This window comes from Tetrao urogallus, assembly GCF_951394365.1.
Source record: "Tetrao urogallus genome assembly, chromosome: 6".
Classification (NCBI taxonomy): Eukaryota; Metazoa; Chordata; class Aves; order Galliformes; family Phasianidae; genus Tetrao; species Tetrao urogallus.
Window position 1 is genome coordinate 43,402,908 of NC_136819.1, and position 16,395 is coordinate 43,419,302.

A 16,395-nucleotide genomic window follows, 5' to 3' on the forward strand; every position below is an offset into this window, starting at 1 on the left:
TCTGTGTAATAAAAGTTTACTTTAAATTCCATTAAAAATTTTCAAAGCACATTTTGTGTTCTGTTTGAATAATGTTTCTTGCTTAAGATTAGGTGTGGCAAAGAAATGTATCGTTATTAGGAAGTTTATTCCTGTATTAAGATTATGCCGCCAGAAGTACTTTTTTCCCTTCAGCAGGTGTTTGGTATGACGCGCAGTGTTGTCCTAGCAAACAGTGCCTCAACCCTTTACCTCTTCACTGGGAAGAAAAAGTTGCTGGTTTGTTGGATCTTTTTGCCATGTAATAGTTATCAGACCCTGGCTGCTTTCTCAAAGAGTGGCACAGGGGGGCACAAAAACACTTCATAGGAACGATTAAGCAGAAATGTGATGTTGTGCTCTATTCAAAAACCTTACGAAATTAAACACCACTTCTCTTGAAAGAAAATGGTTTCAGATATCATCCTTTATAAGTGGAAGTGAGAACGTATCTCTGAGTCTGATTCTGAAGAATCTCTTTATCTTGCAGCACGCCCAAATCCTGGACACGCTGTAATAAATTCCTTTGGAAAACTTCCAGTGAAGCTTCCCAGTAATATCTTAATGGGTACCATAATGATGGAACGTGGGGAGCAGGAACATGAATGAACTTTTTTATTAAACGTTTTGTATCTGTTGGGGAACTACATTTTCACAAAAATATACAAAAGATTTCTTTTTACAAATATTTACATTTGATCAGAAAACAACATTAGCTACATATTTTAAAATTAAATTTGACAAATACAGTCTTGAATTCTGAACCGTGATGCTCCAGGAAATTATTTTTAAGTTTTTTAAATGTGAATTAAAGTACTCAAGGTTCATAATCAAATTTAAAAAAATCTTAATGCAAAAATCTGATGTTTAATTTATATATATTTTATATATATATATATATAATATATATGCTTTACTTTAAATAAACATACAACATTGTTACAGGAAATAGATGTTCATGGTGGAAACCAACATAGAGTACACTTAAACCCATGATCCTTATGACAGTAATACGTGACCATACCTTTGGACTAGATCAAAATACTTTTTTTTTGGTTAAAGCAAAAGGGATTATCGGACACACTCCATAATGAAACACAACAAATCTAAACAGACAACTGGATTTTAAGCTTAAAGAACTACAGTAAAATATTCTCCTAAGGTGACCTGGTGGGAGGAGAATAGCAAAGGACGGGCTCTAGGCTTTGTAACAATGCTGCAATGTTGGTGTTTTTTCCCAGGTAAATTACTTCTTCAAATTATGGGGCTTATTTATTTATTTTTCCAATACCTTCACTAACTGCCCCTTTCAGAACAAGCTGCCACCGTGAAGTTCTTTTTCCTTTTCAGAGCAAGCAAACTATCACTCTGTTGCTGAATTTCAGCAGCTCAGATGTCTTAGTGCCTACTGTACAAGGTTCAGAGTAAGGCAAGGTGCAGATTCTTTTCTGCTTGCTTAAAAAAAAAAAAAAAAAAAAAAAGAGTGACTAAACCCCACTTAAAGCTAAAAGTGCATATATATATATATAACTTTTAAAGGGAATGAGTCTAATGCAGTTACCTAGATTGTACATTATTTTAAATAATCGCTGTGGTCGTGAATGTATGCTTATGGTAAATTTCACATTAAAAATGCATCAGCTTTCTTCACAAATTAACAATGCAGCTTTTCCATTATTTTGTATATTATGCCGTCTACTCACAACTGAACTAAAAAGCATAAACTAAGCTCATAATTACCAAATGCTGTTTGTTTGTTTTTTGTTTTTTTTTGTTTTTTACAAGAGAATATCTACTTTGATTCTGAAAGCACAACACAAAGCTGAGTAGCAGCAAGTAAAGGAAAAACAGAGCAGAGCTATGGAAGGTACTACCCCTATTACCCAACAGCACCAACATTTCACTGAAGTACAGAAAACCATTTTTTTTCCATGCAATTTGTGCCAGCATTCATGCTTGGTGGAAGTTAGATTAGTAGTGCCTGTGGGAGAATAATGGCAAAAGATAACAAATGAATTTTTGGATATTATGTGAAGAACTTTCATTTCCTCCTGGCTTATAATCCTACAGAGGCCTGAAAATAATTGTAGCCCTACTAAATCTCCTTTTCAGAACCAATCAGTGCAATACTCACTTCAATAATTGACATCTTTATCATCATCATTCATCTCAGCTCAGACCAACTGAGAACAGCTGACGATGGCACTATGTGAAAGCTGTCTGAAAGCTGCAGTTACAAGAAACACCTGGGATAACAACATCTGTCCCCTGGGGAAGAAGAATTCATGTTATGAAAGACTAGTGCAGCATGAACAGTGCTACTCCCATAGTTTAACTGGTCAGTTCTGTTGGGACGGCTTCAAAGTTCAAACGGTGTGACACAACTCTAAGAACGCAGGAAAGTCAGAGAAGTCCTCAAGTCCCAGGCAAATTGTGAAAGCTGCAGTCAGTGCCATTCAGCTCCTGGCATTGCTTGAGCATAAAGAGTAGCAAACTATGGTGGGAGTCAAACACATCTTTAAAACATGGGATCAAAACCAGCCAAAATTATATATATTTTTTGCTTTCTTTTCAAATAAGTTCCTACATGACATCTGTGCCCAAACCAAAGGAGAAGTGCAAGTAAGTAAAAGACAAAATTGCTCTGCAGGACTTGAGGTTATTCCACAGTAAGCAATTGAAACAAAAAATTCTGGATTTTGGCTTTTGAAAGAGAAATCAAGACACACACTGCTTCTCATGAGCCAAACTCAGCTGTCCTCTAGCAGGTTCAGAATAGTTCATACACTTGTGCAGAGATCTGATGTTTCTTACCAAGGGTTGTTACACATGAAAGTCAAGCTTTGTCTCCTCAGTAGAACCAGTACTGAGTTTGGATTTTTAAGGTAAAGCTTACCTTGAGATTGTATTTCCTTATTTTGTAATCACCAATTTGTTCCTACTGATATGATTTACAGGCCTACATTGCATTCCTCTCCTCTGATTTATCATACCTGCATTTGGAGGCTGAAGACAGAACCACTGCAGGACCATTCAGCCCACGTGTGCCTCAGATTGCTCCATGCACACCCAGGGCCCCTGACAGAGACTGGCTGTGAAGTTTTCCAATATATAATGTTTCTTTGGTTTAAAATGTTTTGCTTAAAGAAAGCATTTAAGGAAACTAAAATGTGGAAAAAAAGCAGAAGAGGCCTGTTAAGACAAATCTATTCTTGATTTACACGGGAAAGATAAGGAGCATTTTAAAATACAATATTAAACTCTTTTACCTGAGCTCTCAAAATCACAAAGCATTTTTCCATCAACACTGCTTGCTACCAATGTGCATATGCTGCAACAGTGGTAACTGGCATTAGCTGCAGCACCCCTGTGCTAAATGGTTGTCCCACAGGCACAGGAGTTGAAAAGCAACAAATAAGAATCTGCGTCTCCCCAAAACCAGCAAACAAAGTTGCCAGCAGCCTTTCCCTGAGCACTATTTACTTAACACTACAGTTCTCTAGTCCTCCAACCCTATAAGCTATCCCTGAAGACCTGCCATCTGAAATAAGACATTTGTTCTTTGTGTAGAGCTGCTTCCCCTCCACCAGTGCCAGTCCTTTGGCCTTGCCTTTGACTATTTCCTTCGTTTCCCCCTGTTTCCTTTGCTTCCCACTTTCTCCTTTTTTCTGGGTTTATATTACTGGCTTTCAATTTTCTACCATTTTCTATAGTTTAAAAAGTATATGAAATGATGATAGTTGCCTATTGCCACCATGCTCAGACAGATCTTAATTATTTTTTCTCCACACTGTGAGGGAAAAAGAACACCTTCTGTGCCTTTTCTTTCTTCCCCCTCCTTTTTCTTAAAGAGATTTAGTTAGATTAGTTGGCTTAACTGAGTTAACAAAAACCATGTCAGAGTTATGACTGTTATGCTGCAAGTGAACTGAGAAGGGGATGGTAACCTGTTCTAGCATCAAATAGACTGGGAAAAAACAAACCCACACACTAATTACTACTAACTAATGAATGATTTTGGCAAGGTAATCAATTGTGGCTCTTATGCATGTTATACACCTGACACTATTTTTTTTTTTTTTTCCCCTCCTGAAACGAGATCTGCAGATTTTAAGTCTGAAGCCAAAGTTAGCTGAAGGTCAGAAGTGAGAGAACCAAAGAAATGGTTTTGGTCTGACCGTGCCACAGTGCTCGGTACAAAGAATGCATAGTAGGCTTTGGCAAGCTCACTTATCTATCCATACACACATGAGCAAAGATTGAATGGTGCCATAAACTTTAGGAAAACAGAGCAGACTGCAAGAAGCCTAAGAAAACTGACAGAACAAGGATGTGCAAATGCAATGCAGCAAGTGATACTAAAATCACAGATGTGACAATTCATTCTGACTTCCCTTTCTGTAGAGCTTACAGGATGATTCACTTTGCCCAAAATACTGACAAAACAACATTTGTCTATGCTAACATTTGTTTATACTAACAGAATCAAAGGAATCTTTAAAGATTAAGGCTTGTCCCATCTGTGACACTGATAATGAAATATATCATCTTGCCTGTGTAAGAACTGCATTTGAAACCAAGATCCTTAGGCTGCCCCACTGTTACACCATACAGTGCAAAGTGCAATATATTAAGACTCCCAAGTAAAGATTCAGAGTGAAATCCATCTGCTAAAGGAGACTTGAGCTCTCTTGGGTGCAATCTAGAAAGCAGGTGAGGTGCAGCACAGACAGGTGCTCAGGGCTTGTTGAAAGAAGGGTTCGTTTGCCTTGGCAAACTTGGAAGCCAGAGAACAGACAAGGCAGAAGCTGAAAGAAATGGATTGCAGGTTTAAACTAAGCCACTTGGAATGCTCTCGAAGTTCTGCTCTAGGTACTGAGGTCCTATATTTTGATCTATTTTCCAGATTCAGGAGGTAAATCATGTCTGCTTTCTTCCTAATGGTGCAATTCCAAGTCAGTAATAACATGACTTGTGTAAAGTTCAAAACCTGATATTGAGCCAAACTGAAGTTGCTCTGAAACTTTCCTTCAACTATCAAAACCAAGTCATAAAGTAGCCTTAATTGTCTGAAGTGCCTTCTTTTGTCTCTAATTTCATATAATCTATTGCCTTCTCTATCAAATCAAAATCTGAAATTGTATACGACTACTCTCTTAAGAATGAGAAATTTCAGATTTCAAAACTAAATGATTCAACACATTTGGCTTATTAGTTCTCTCTACTGTGTTCCTCACTTCTTAACGATGATAGCTTTCAGTTCTAAATGTACTTAATTTTTGTTTGTTCTTAGGAGCTTGATTTGCCTTCTCCCATTATCTTCCCCCCCCCAAGCATACTTAAGTAGCTTTCAAGACTGTTTGGTTTTTTTTTTTTTAGGTGAGATTACATTTTGTTTTCCTTGAGACAGTTCTCTATTTCTTTTTCTTCTTTCAAGAGACCTCAACACATGCCTGAAATTTTGGTAAGCCCTAAAGTGGTCATGCAGATGGACCAGATGGTTTTTGTAGGTCCCCTTCTAGTGGCTGTTCTGCATTGCTGACTGTAAAGATCCCAAAGATACATGTTTGCTGCTAGCCACAAAGAGACTATGTGTATGAGAGTGTATGTATGTGTATGTTTGGTGGCCCTGCTAGGCAGGGGGGTTGGAACTACATGATCCTTGAGGTCCCTTCCAACCCGGGTGATTCTGTGATTCTGTGTGACTTATAAAGACAACTAAACTAGAAAATAAATCCAAGTAAACTAAAAAATAAAAATAAATCCAAATACACAAAGAAGTTTTCCTTCCAATTCCTTAGCACTGCATAATCACAGAACAGGCTTTCCCCAGCTCTGGATCAAGTCCTTTAGCCCACTTTTCTTCTCTCCAATGTTTACAAGCACAAGGCTGTGACCAATCCCTCTGCATTCCAGCATCCTTATCAAAATGCCCTATCAGGTCACATCAGCCTCTATCTTCTGAGAACCAGCTACAAGGTCCCAATGCCCACTGACACAGGCAGCCTGCTGCCCTCTGCACAGGCTTCAAGCACCAATCTTGGTGGCAACAGATAGCAAGTTACTACAGTAGCACTTAATGTAAACAGCAAATGAGGCACAATAAGAAGCACCATCACAAAGACCACAAAGCTGCCATCTTGAAGTGTGCCTGCAGCTAGCTGATTGCACAGAACATTCTCCAAGTGGTCCTCAAGAACAAATCTGCAACTGAAGCTGTACATTCTCCTCACCATTCTTGACCATTCCCTGCTGGCTGACCACATTTTACCTTGCAAACCCCTGAGCAGTTTGTCAGGGAAAAACCAGCTGCCAAGTTGGCTGCAACAGGCAGAACAAGGCTGGTAGTTTTGTTTGTAACATTCTTCAGCTTCCAGCCCCTGCCCCAGCTCCCAGCCCTTTTACAGTTGCAATGAGGTTCAGAAGAGAATGAAGAAACAGGGAGAGCTGGAGCTCCGGCTGTTGCACTGTTGCTCTCAGTCTTGCCCAGCTGCAATCTACCCATCAATTTTTTGCTGGTACTCCACCACCCACATGGCATTTGAGATTTATCAGGACAAGAGCACCAATGACAAATTATCAGTGGAGAGGCACAGTTAAATTAACACAGGTGGAGGAGAAGAGGACATGATCAGAGATGATACTACGGGGATAAGGAACAAAACTTGATGGCCCATATATTTCTAACATCCGATGAAGGCCTACAGAAGATCGTAAGGATGTAAAATATTGAGCCTAGGATTTTGAGGGGAAAACTCATAAGAGGCTGGAAATGGACTTTGTTCTGGCAGTCTGTGTTGGACAGACTATGAAAGAGCTCTTAACAGCCATCCAAATTAAACTGATAAAAGGCAACCTTAAAAGAGAGGCAGGAAAAAAATCTTACTTCAAGTAGTCCTTCACGGATGTTTTTAGAAAGGGAAAGAATTACAGCTATAGTACAGCATATTACAATTGATTTATCCGGCCAAGATTTAAATATCAGATACCAATTTTCACACAAAATAGGCAGAGAGGCAACAAAGTGATGATACAAATCAGGTCTTGTCTCATTTCTCAGATGCAATTCCCCTAAAGTTAAAGATGTTACTGATAAGATTTCCCTCAACACTCACGGACCACACTCACAGAGTATTTGATCCTGCAGAATAGCAACTGCATGACTGGCAAGGCTTTGCTAAGAAGCATTAAGCCAAAAAAACCTGCCAATAGTCTAGTTATCAACTTCTTTAAAATAAATATTTGTTATATCTTGATATATAAAATATATCTGAGTCTGTGGGACAAGTAGCTTGTGGAGTATATAACAAACATCTTTGGATCTAGGAGAGCACAAAAGTCTGGCTCATAAACTTTTTTCCCCTCCTCTTCTACATGCAAACCTTCCCATTCCCACTAGAACTACCATGCACACAAGATGCTTCCAAGAAGAGATGAGGCTTATGTCACATATCTGGTATAAGAGAATGCAAGAGGGGAATAATATCAAATCTGCTGACTGACCTAAACAAATGGCATCATTAAAGCAACACTGACTTACACAGACAAAAAGAACTTCATGTTCCTATCAGAATGTAATTGTGAGTAGTGCTGATAATCAGTTACTTCTATTCCCTTCTGTGTTGCATGAAAAAATAACCACACTGATTAAAATAACAGGTTCAGCCTGTAGCGCATGGCTATGACATGATTTAGACAAATAGCTGATGAAATCTTCCTCACTTCTACCTCATTTACAGTTTTCAGGTTTTCACCATCACTCAGGTGTTTTTCTTTTTCACCTCAGCTACCCTTGCAGGATAGAATAAATGCACTCCTGCGAGAGGTGACAGCAGGTCCATTTAAAGAAGCATATGATGGGATGTATTTTACAATCAGGAGAGAAATCTGAGTAGACACTTATCCCAGCTAGTCCCAACTCTGTTAAAAAGTTAAAATGCACAAAATATAGAGTTTGGAAATTTCATATTCTCTCTGAATTTCCTATGATGCTGAGAAAATAATTCATATTGCTAAGAAATTCCATTTTTGCAACTGGTGATATCCCAAGCCTTGTCAATTACGAAGGTTACAAAATTATCACTGTAGTCCACACTTCCAATATAGAGGCTAGCAGCCTAGTCAATCAGCACAGCAATCACCTCTCTTCCACTGAGAATAACTTTTATTCACAAGGCAAAAATTGGAGTTAGACTTTTAGGTTGTGGGCAAGGCACTCACAATGTGAGCAAATCTGATTTTGCTCACGGAACTAATTTAATGTTTAAGTGCAACAAAAACACTAAATTAGTCATGAAGATCATGCATATCCAGCAGCTTTCACCAGACATGATTGTGACCCAGGCCTCTAAATACAGAAATATTTAAGCCCTAAGGAATCAGCTGTCTTATTTTCTGCTTCATCAAATGATGCTTCCTTTTGATCAGTCATAGAAATATAATTTGCCATTATAATAATTAAACATTTATTAAAATACTATATATTTAATATATGGTTTCTTTCAGTAATAAAATATGGAATACTCTTTTCTCAATGATATTCAGACCCCAAAACTTAAAGCAGAAACATTCATGCTCAGAATAGATCAACGTACAGTACTAGATCAGAAATAACATCTCTTGATTCAAAACCCAGGCTCTTACTGTGATACTGTACATTGACTAACAATTCCCTTTTTCCGTTTATCCACGTTTTTCATTTTCAACATCTGGCAGTGAGTGAAATACAAACCCGGATTACAGAAGTAAAATCTAATGGCCTCAGCACATTTCTTACAGTCTATCTTCTGACAGACTCTAGATACTTGTCTTTCAAAGACAGATTACTCTGTGTCTTGGATCAGCATCATTTCTTAAGTATGCAGGGCACAGTAGAATATCACATTGCAATCCTGGGTATTTCATGCCTGGTACTTCATGCAGCGTCCTCTTTGCAAGTCTCCATGTCTCCCTCAATGAGGCATATGTACACATTTCCAAATAAATAAGCTGTATTTTCAAAAAGAAATTAAATATAAGATATAAGAAAGAGCTGACACTGTGAAAATTTAAAAAAATGTTTAAATGTATAATGCTCTGAATACAGAAATACACACATTTTAATTTAGTAAATCTTAACTGTTCATATTGACATCTGGGCTATTTTGTTGCAAATATTTACTTCTTTATATATTTCTTTATATTCTTTACATATATATGCATATATATATATATGTGTGTGTGTGTGTGTAACAGAAAAACAAGCATAGATATTCAGTGATTCAAATTCTGAGCCTGAGCTTTATACAGTTATGGATTATCCCTGTCCACTCCCACATGCTTTCAGATAAGAACAGAACAGATACGTACCTGCAATCATCCCCTCCTGCACTAACCACATATCTGTCTCCACTTGTAAATCGAATGTTGGTTAAGTGGGCAGAGTGACCTAAAAATCGTTTGTGTTTTGCCTGAAAAGAAACAATGAAATGAAAGAGTATAAATATTCTGTGTACTTGTAAATCAAAACAAGTAGGCATGCGTTTATCTACCTTTTTATTGCATCATACAGTCATATAATTCAGAATGCTACATAGGCTTTCAGATGTGAAAAATCTCCTGAAGAACCACCACTGAGCTGCAAAGATAAAATTATCTCCAAATGAGACAGCACCTGCAAATTTGGAGCAATGCTTAAGCATTAACGTAAAAATACAAAATATATTTTGTCACATGATAATTGTCTAGAAATTTTTCATATTTATTTATATTTATTTTGATATTTATTTTTATAATTTCTAATATTGAAAAGAAATGACTTTCATTACAAGTTATCAATGCAGTGCAGTCTCAAATCCCAAAAATGAACTATGCCAGTATTACTGACAAATCTATAAACACTTCATCCATGGAAATACGTCAATGGGAATAAAACTACCAAGCGTTTTCCTCATCTGTCAAATAGAGATTGGAGATGCAGATTAAAAAAAATTAAAAAGGTGCTACATTAAGGCAGCCTGGCAAACAGTATTAACACCTATCAGAACTTATAGCAAGAGTCACAGTACAAAATGGAAAATTAGGAAGAACTGAGATTAAGCATGCTGATGAGACTGAAACTAAGGTTACAAAGATGCATTACAAAGCTACAAATTCAGAGAAGAAAATATTTTTATAATATCAGCAGTATTTTATTTATTTATTTTTTAATAGCCATGCAAAAACCAGATTCTTACAAATTTTTCAGGACACGGGAAGTCAAACAGTTTGACCATGCCAAAATCATCGCCTGTTACAAGGTTGATTCCCGAGTGAGAGACACAGGCACAGTTCACATCAGCTTTTTCAGCATGTCTGGACCAGATTCCAATTACTTCATCACCTAGAACACTGAAAAAGAAGAGAGAGACATTCTTCTGGAAACCGCAGGAAAAGCAATACAGTAAGGGAATAGTAAGCAACTCTTATTAATGTAACATGTTTCAGAAAAATATTGTTCCTACATTTTATTCCTATACATACAAATCTCATATAAAGTTTATTCCGTAATTAATGTTTACATCATCATATAAGTGCTTCTGAAATTTACTGAGTGCTGTAATTCCCCACGTACTGTGTCCCATTATAACACTAACAAACAGAAGGTGAAATTAGCAGCACAAATACTGCGCAGTGAGGTATTTGCAAAAAAATTAAGAAAGGACAGAATGCTCAAAGACACTTCTGGGACAAATAAAATTTAGCTATCAGAAAACAGTTTTAAAATATACATTGTCACAATGTTTGTCTGTAACATTTTCATATCATATCATCAGATGAGAAGGCTCCTTGTGTCCAGTGAAGGTTATTCATTAATGGATTGGTGGGGGAGGGGACTGAGGGCAACGAAGAAGAAATATATATTTTATGATTCCAAAAAGCACACTAATAGAAAACCTCATTTGCAAAACCTTTTCAAAAGTTTCTTTTTATTCAACTGTGCATACAATGTATGTGCATACTTTTAAGAATGAAAAGAAAGTAGTACTTAATGGCGTACCCAAAAAGAAATCCAAAGTTAGCTCAGTATTCAGAGCCCTTTGAAAAACTCAGTCTGGTTTCAGTCTGGTCTTGCAACAAAATATTACAGGATTACTACTACTACAGATTAACTACTACTACTACAACAGATTAACATAATCTATATGTGTACTTATTCTCAACTGTTGACTGAGGCAGCGAAACAAAAGCAAGGCAAGCAGCTCAAAATAAGGCAGAAGAAATCAGATTTGCATAATGTTAAATAAATGATTAAATATAATAAAAATGTCATATGATGTGATACTTAATGTAATTTCTAAATCAATTTTTAGTTAAATGTAATAACTTTAGGGTTTTAAAAATACTTTTCTGTACAACTTTTAATATGCAAATGTTATTAGGAATTTTAGTATACAGTTACAATTAGTGTGATCCTGTGAATAAAACTCAAATCACCAGTCTTGTACTGTTTCTTACTGTTTTGCAAGCGTATCGCCAAATTATTCTTTTGAAACAAAAAATGTAGTAGGCCAGTTAACTTGCATAGCAGAATGAAAAACTACTGAGCCCACTATAGATATGATCAAAGGAAGTTAGAGATGATACATAACAAACAGAAAGGCAAACTTTAGAGAGGTCAGTTTTTATCTGTTACCTTAGCCAGTCAAGCAGCTCTTTTTCTAGCATACAAGCTACTTACTTTGTTTTGCCACCCAGAGCTTATAAGATAAGTTGCCAAAGCACATAGGTGCATTAAAGGAAAGTATGTGAATGAAGAGACAAAATACACATTTAAATAGCAGGTACTTCTCCTGGAAGTTACAAGCATTTTAACAGGTGTATATCTGTGAATCATTTACCTTGTCCAAGTGGCCCAAGTTATTTTGTCGATCACAGCCTGGTCCACAAGCTGTTTTCCTGAAGGCACTTCATAGACTTGCCTTTTGTAAGACCCAGTAGATACCTTGCAGATGAGCAGAGAAGAGTTAATAGGGATTTAAAACACATGGGCTTGTTTAAAATGATGAAATTATAACTCAAAGGGGCTTTGAATTTTCTTGATTTCTTGATTTTCTTGATAGTACCTCTAAAATTATCTATTAATAAAACATCTTGCTCAATGAGTTGAAAATAATAAAAAAATCTATGCAAGTATATGGCAAGAGTGAGAAAGTGTAAGAAATCTTCAATTTTAAAATGTCTAATTAAGAAAATACAGTTGAAATACTTCACATTCTGCACATAACGTTCATTCTCTATATATTGTGCATGCTGTTATGTATGTGTGCATGTCAATAAATAACATAAAATTAACTTCTATCTTTAACACTGATAAGCAGGTATTTCACTTGGTGTGGAGAGGCAAAACCAAGCTCATGTAATTTCTCTTCTCAGATATGAGCAAAATACAGAAAACAAAGTACAACTAATTTATTCTGATTTTGAAAAATGTGTTCCGCCCTGTGGCTGGGAGTTCTACCACCCTGGTTTTGTTGCTGCTCTGGGAAGGGCAGAACTGAACATAAGCATAATGATGGTCACGGATGTGAAGATTCACAGTTCCCTAAGGCTTACTAAATGATAGACTGTACGCTTCCTCATTTAAGAGGAAGCATCAAGAAAATGAAAACACATTACAATGATTTTGAAACATGTTTTTCCTTTTTGTGTTTATTTCTTGTGTTTAATATCCAGGATAACTATTTTTGTAATCCTTGTACCACAATACAGTAAGTCTTGTGACTTTTTTTTTCATTGCAAAATGTAGTAGTTTTCAAAGGAGAACACGCCTACACAGCATAAATACATTTGCTATTCAGTATCTTGAACAATTAACGACTGATACCTGGAGATAACAGCTATCTGCAGAGAAGTCCATCTGGATCACAAAACTTGGGATATCCTTGCAATAGCTGACTCGATTTAGCGTGGGGCCCAATGTCAGATCATAAAAATCCACTGCATTCTCACTGGAACCGACTGCTAAATAACGAGAATCTGGGCTAAACCTGAGAAAGAGATTATGAATACATAAACTTATGATAGTTTTTAAGACAGGTTTGATTTCACAGCAGATTCTAATACTTGAGATGCATGGGAAAAATTGCATTTCAGGCATCTGTTACTCAGAATAGGAGGGATTTTTTTTGTCTGCTAAGCAAAACAACTTGTGAAACTAAATTTTGGGGGAATGCATATACATTGGAATGTGGCAACAATTCTGGTGGAGCTGTCATATATAAGTGAGCAAGGAACATCTCTGGAATAATTCAGTTCATTGTCTCATCATCATCATCATCCCAGTGTAAAAACAACTGTGACACACCCTCAATGACTTTGACTCTCTAAGGCTATACTTACAAGGCTACAAGATAAAAAAGTGAAATGATTTAAATAAAGAAACCTCAGATCTTCTAGATGAAACTTACTAAATAAAACCACTTGAAATCTAATCTTTCATCTGTACAAATTCCTCACAGTAACATTAGTGTTATAAGGGAATTTCCTGATTTCTGTTGTCTTCAAGACATAGCCTTCTGCAAACTCTACCTTTCAGTGGGGGTTCTCCTCCCTCCCACAGCAGGGTGCCTGCTAGTCTCCAGAAGTTCCTTTGAGCCAAACATGATTAATTTATCTTACAGAAGGAAAAGTCTTGTACTCCTTTAGGGGACTTTTAACTGACCCAGGAAACAGAAGCAAAGATTTCTGAATAAATTCATTTTAACAATATATAATAAACTGACACAGAGGCAACTTCCATGGGTTTTCACAATTCAGTCGTGCAAACCTCTGATTTCATTTTACCTCCTACACGTTGTCTTACCCTGCTCTTTCTTACACCTCCTGATCTGCCCTGTGATTATGACAGTCTCTTCTTATTTTTTGTTTACTTTCTCCTTCCTCTTTCATTTTAACTAATCTTGAATTCTTGGCAGTATCACCTGAAACCCACTACTATAAAAGGCCTGGTTTTGATTGCTTATTATTTACTTTTAAAGTTCATGTAGTTCATCCTTCCTTTTTACTACAGGTACAAGAATAATGACACCAACTCATGCATGCACTGATTCCAGCACTCTGAAATGTTACTGCAATCCTCCTCAGAAAGTACTCAATGAAATTATATTCTTTAAAAATCAAAAGAATAGAAACGTCAAAGATATTACGGCATACAAATTCATTGCATTTTCTAACCTGATATCTTGGATAGCTGATCTTCTATCTCTTTTTTTCCCCCAAATCTTCAGAGAGGTCACAAGCAAGATAATAAATTCTCCATTTTTCATGCCAATAGCTACCATATCACCTTCTGGGCTGTAACAAACAGTACGAGCTGCGTGTCCTAAGCTGACTTTGTTCAGCATCTTCTGTGAAGGAATAAAAACGCAGAAGAGTAAATGTTTCTTTTTGTTCTTATTTCAAAAGTACTTTATGTTTGTAATATCACATGAATCTTTCTCAGAGTAGATTTAAAAGCAAGCTTTGAGTCTGCAAAATCATCCCAAGTCCAGGATTCTTTTTAATTTTTCTCAAAACAACTGTTTTTCAACACCTACCTTTTCAGCAATATCCCAGAGCCGTACTGTGCCATCTTCTGCAGCAGAAAGGAAAAAATCTCTGGAAGGATGTGTTGCTAGGCCCCAGATTGGTCCATCCATATGACCATTAATTAAAATGTTACATGCAGCATTTTTTTCTCCAACTTCAATTATTTCAGCATTTCTTGTGCCAACAAGAATTTTTCCCTTAAACAGTAAAAGAATCATCTCTGATATAATACATTAACTATTTCTGATTAACATTAGTAAAGATATAAATCAAAGCTATACTTACGTTAAGAAAATCTGCTCAAATCAACTAATCAAAGCTAATTTACTTTTTAAACTCAGCTATGATCTACTGAAGTAGAAAGGAGTACATAAGTGGTAGCAGATGACTTATTGCTTGCCAGTCAGATATTTGAAAAGTGAAAAAAATATAAAATAGAAGTCCTTGTTAGTCTACAATCAAAATATATAATGAACATTAACCTAATTTGGACTAAGATCTCCTGAAGTAGATTTCTTTTTCCTGTTTTCAAGTCAGTTGTAGATAACTTGCAGCAAAACTTTTCATTTCAAATACCAATTATTGGAGAGAGAGGAAGGGATGTGCCATATTTTTAATGCTATAAATCAAACCACAAGTTGTAAGCTTTATTTCAAACACATGATGATTCCTTTACCTTGCCCCTACAAACAGAGCGAACACAGTCAGTTATTTGCCCTGTCTCCAGTCTGAAGGCACGACATCGTTTCAGTTCTTGATCCCATAGTTTAACAGCTCCTCCTTCCTTTGATCTATTATGAAAGTATGAACAACTGTGAGTATAATGACTGGCACAAAAAGGACAATTACTATAAAAGAAATATATATAATTTAATGTAATTTACTGTAATTGATGCATTTGAGTGTTTTAAATCATTAAACATCCATTAGTTTTTACTGAGCAAGTGAGGCTCTATACTGAGCCTGCTAGCTAAGCAAGAAATACTGATTCAAAGTCCTCATTGTACTACTTTACAGAAAAAGCTGAAAGATGGTCACTGCTAAGCCTGCTTTAAATTAGTAGATCTTGGAGAATTTGTCTAGTCAAAGGAGCAATTAACTATATGAACAAATTGACATCTTATTATTAGGACTGACTGCATTTATCAAAATACGTTCCCTGTTTCCCTCAACTACACATCTTTTACTACATTTGCTGTGAAATACATTGCAAAAGATACAGGAAAAAAATCATACAATGTTAACTACATGAGATAACAAACTCAAGTGTTAATCATCAAAGCACAAAGTATTCCTGTCATTTTCAGGAGAGCTGGTATTCCAGTGAAAAACACAATAGAATCAAAACAGTTTTCAAAAATGAGTTGATGTTTTAAAGCATTATAAATCTGGCATTTCCAGTAGAGCCAGGACATATGTTTAACTTGTCTTCAAAAAGAAAATCTCTCCTAACAAAAAATGTAATGTTCCATAATGCTGAGCAACTTGGATTATGGAAGAAAATCTGACAAAGAACTCCAAAAATTTTCATCACAGTTACTGCTGGTGTACAATTATCATTAGGAGAAATAAGAAAATAGAATATAAATTGCTAGTACTTACAACACAATATATTTTTTTCCTGATATAACGGTTTTGACAAATGATTTGTTATTACACTCAAAGAGATTGGATCAAAAGAGGCTAATGAACTGCAATTAAGAAGGCCAAGGTGGAACTAAAGACACAATTTTCCTGAACATAGAATTTGTTTTGTGTAATTTCAGTGCTTCAGTACTTGAATACATACTTGAAGCTCACAAAGTAGTGGCTTTGGAAATAGTAGTTACT

General features: G+C 36.2%; 1 protein-coding gene across 2 annotated transcripts in view; it reads right to left on the minus strand.

Annotated features, from left to right (window-relative positions):
- Window positions 1-8,969: 8,969 nt before the first annotated feature.
- Window positions 8,970-16,395, minus strand: part of EML5 (EMAP like 5) — a gene marked incomplete at both ends in the record, with an annotated part of 90,079 nt that continues 82,653 nt past the window's right edge. For both annotated transcript variants that reach the window (XM_079537507.1, XM_079537506.1), the window contains 8 exons: window positions 8,970-9,006; window positions 9,367-9,467; window positions 10,233-10,386; window positions 11,877-11,980; window positions 12,863-13,025; window positions 14,212-14,384; window positions 14,574-14,762; window positions 15,242-15,356. In XM_079537507.1, the coding sequence (XP_079393633.1) occupies window positions 8,970-9,006; window positions 9,367-9,467; window positions 10,233-10,386; window positions 11,877-11,980; window positions 12,863-13,025; window positions 14,212-14,384; window positions 14,574-14,762; window positions 15,242-15,356 (1,036 nt within the window). The remainder of the gene's footprint in view (window positions 9,007-9,366; window positions 9,468-10,232; window positions 10,387-11,876; window positions 11,981-12,862; window positions 13,026-14,211; window positions 14,385-14,573; window positions 14,763-15,241; window positions 15,357-16,395) is intronic.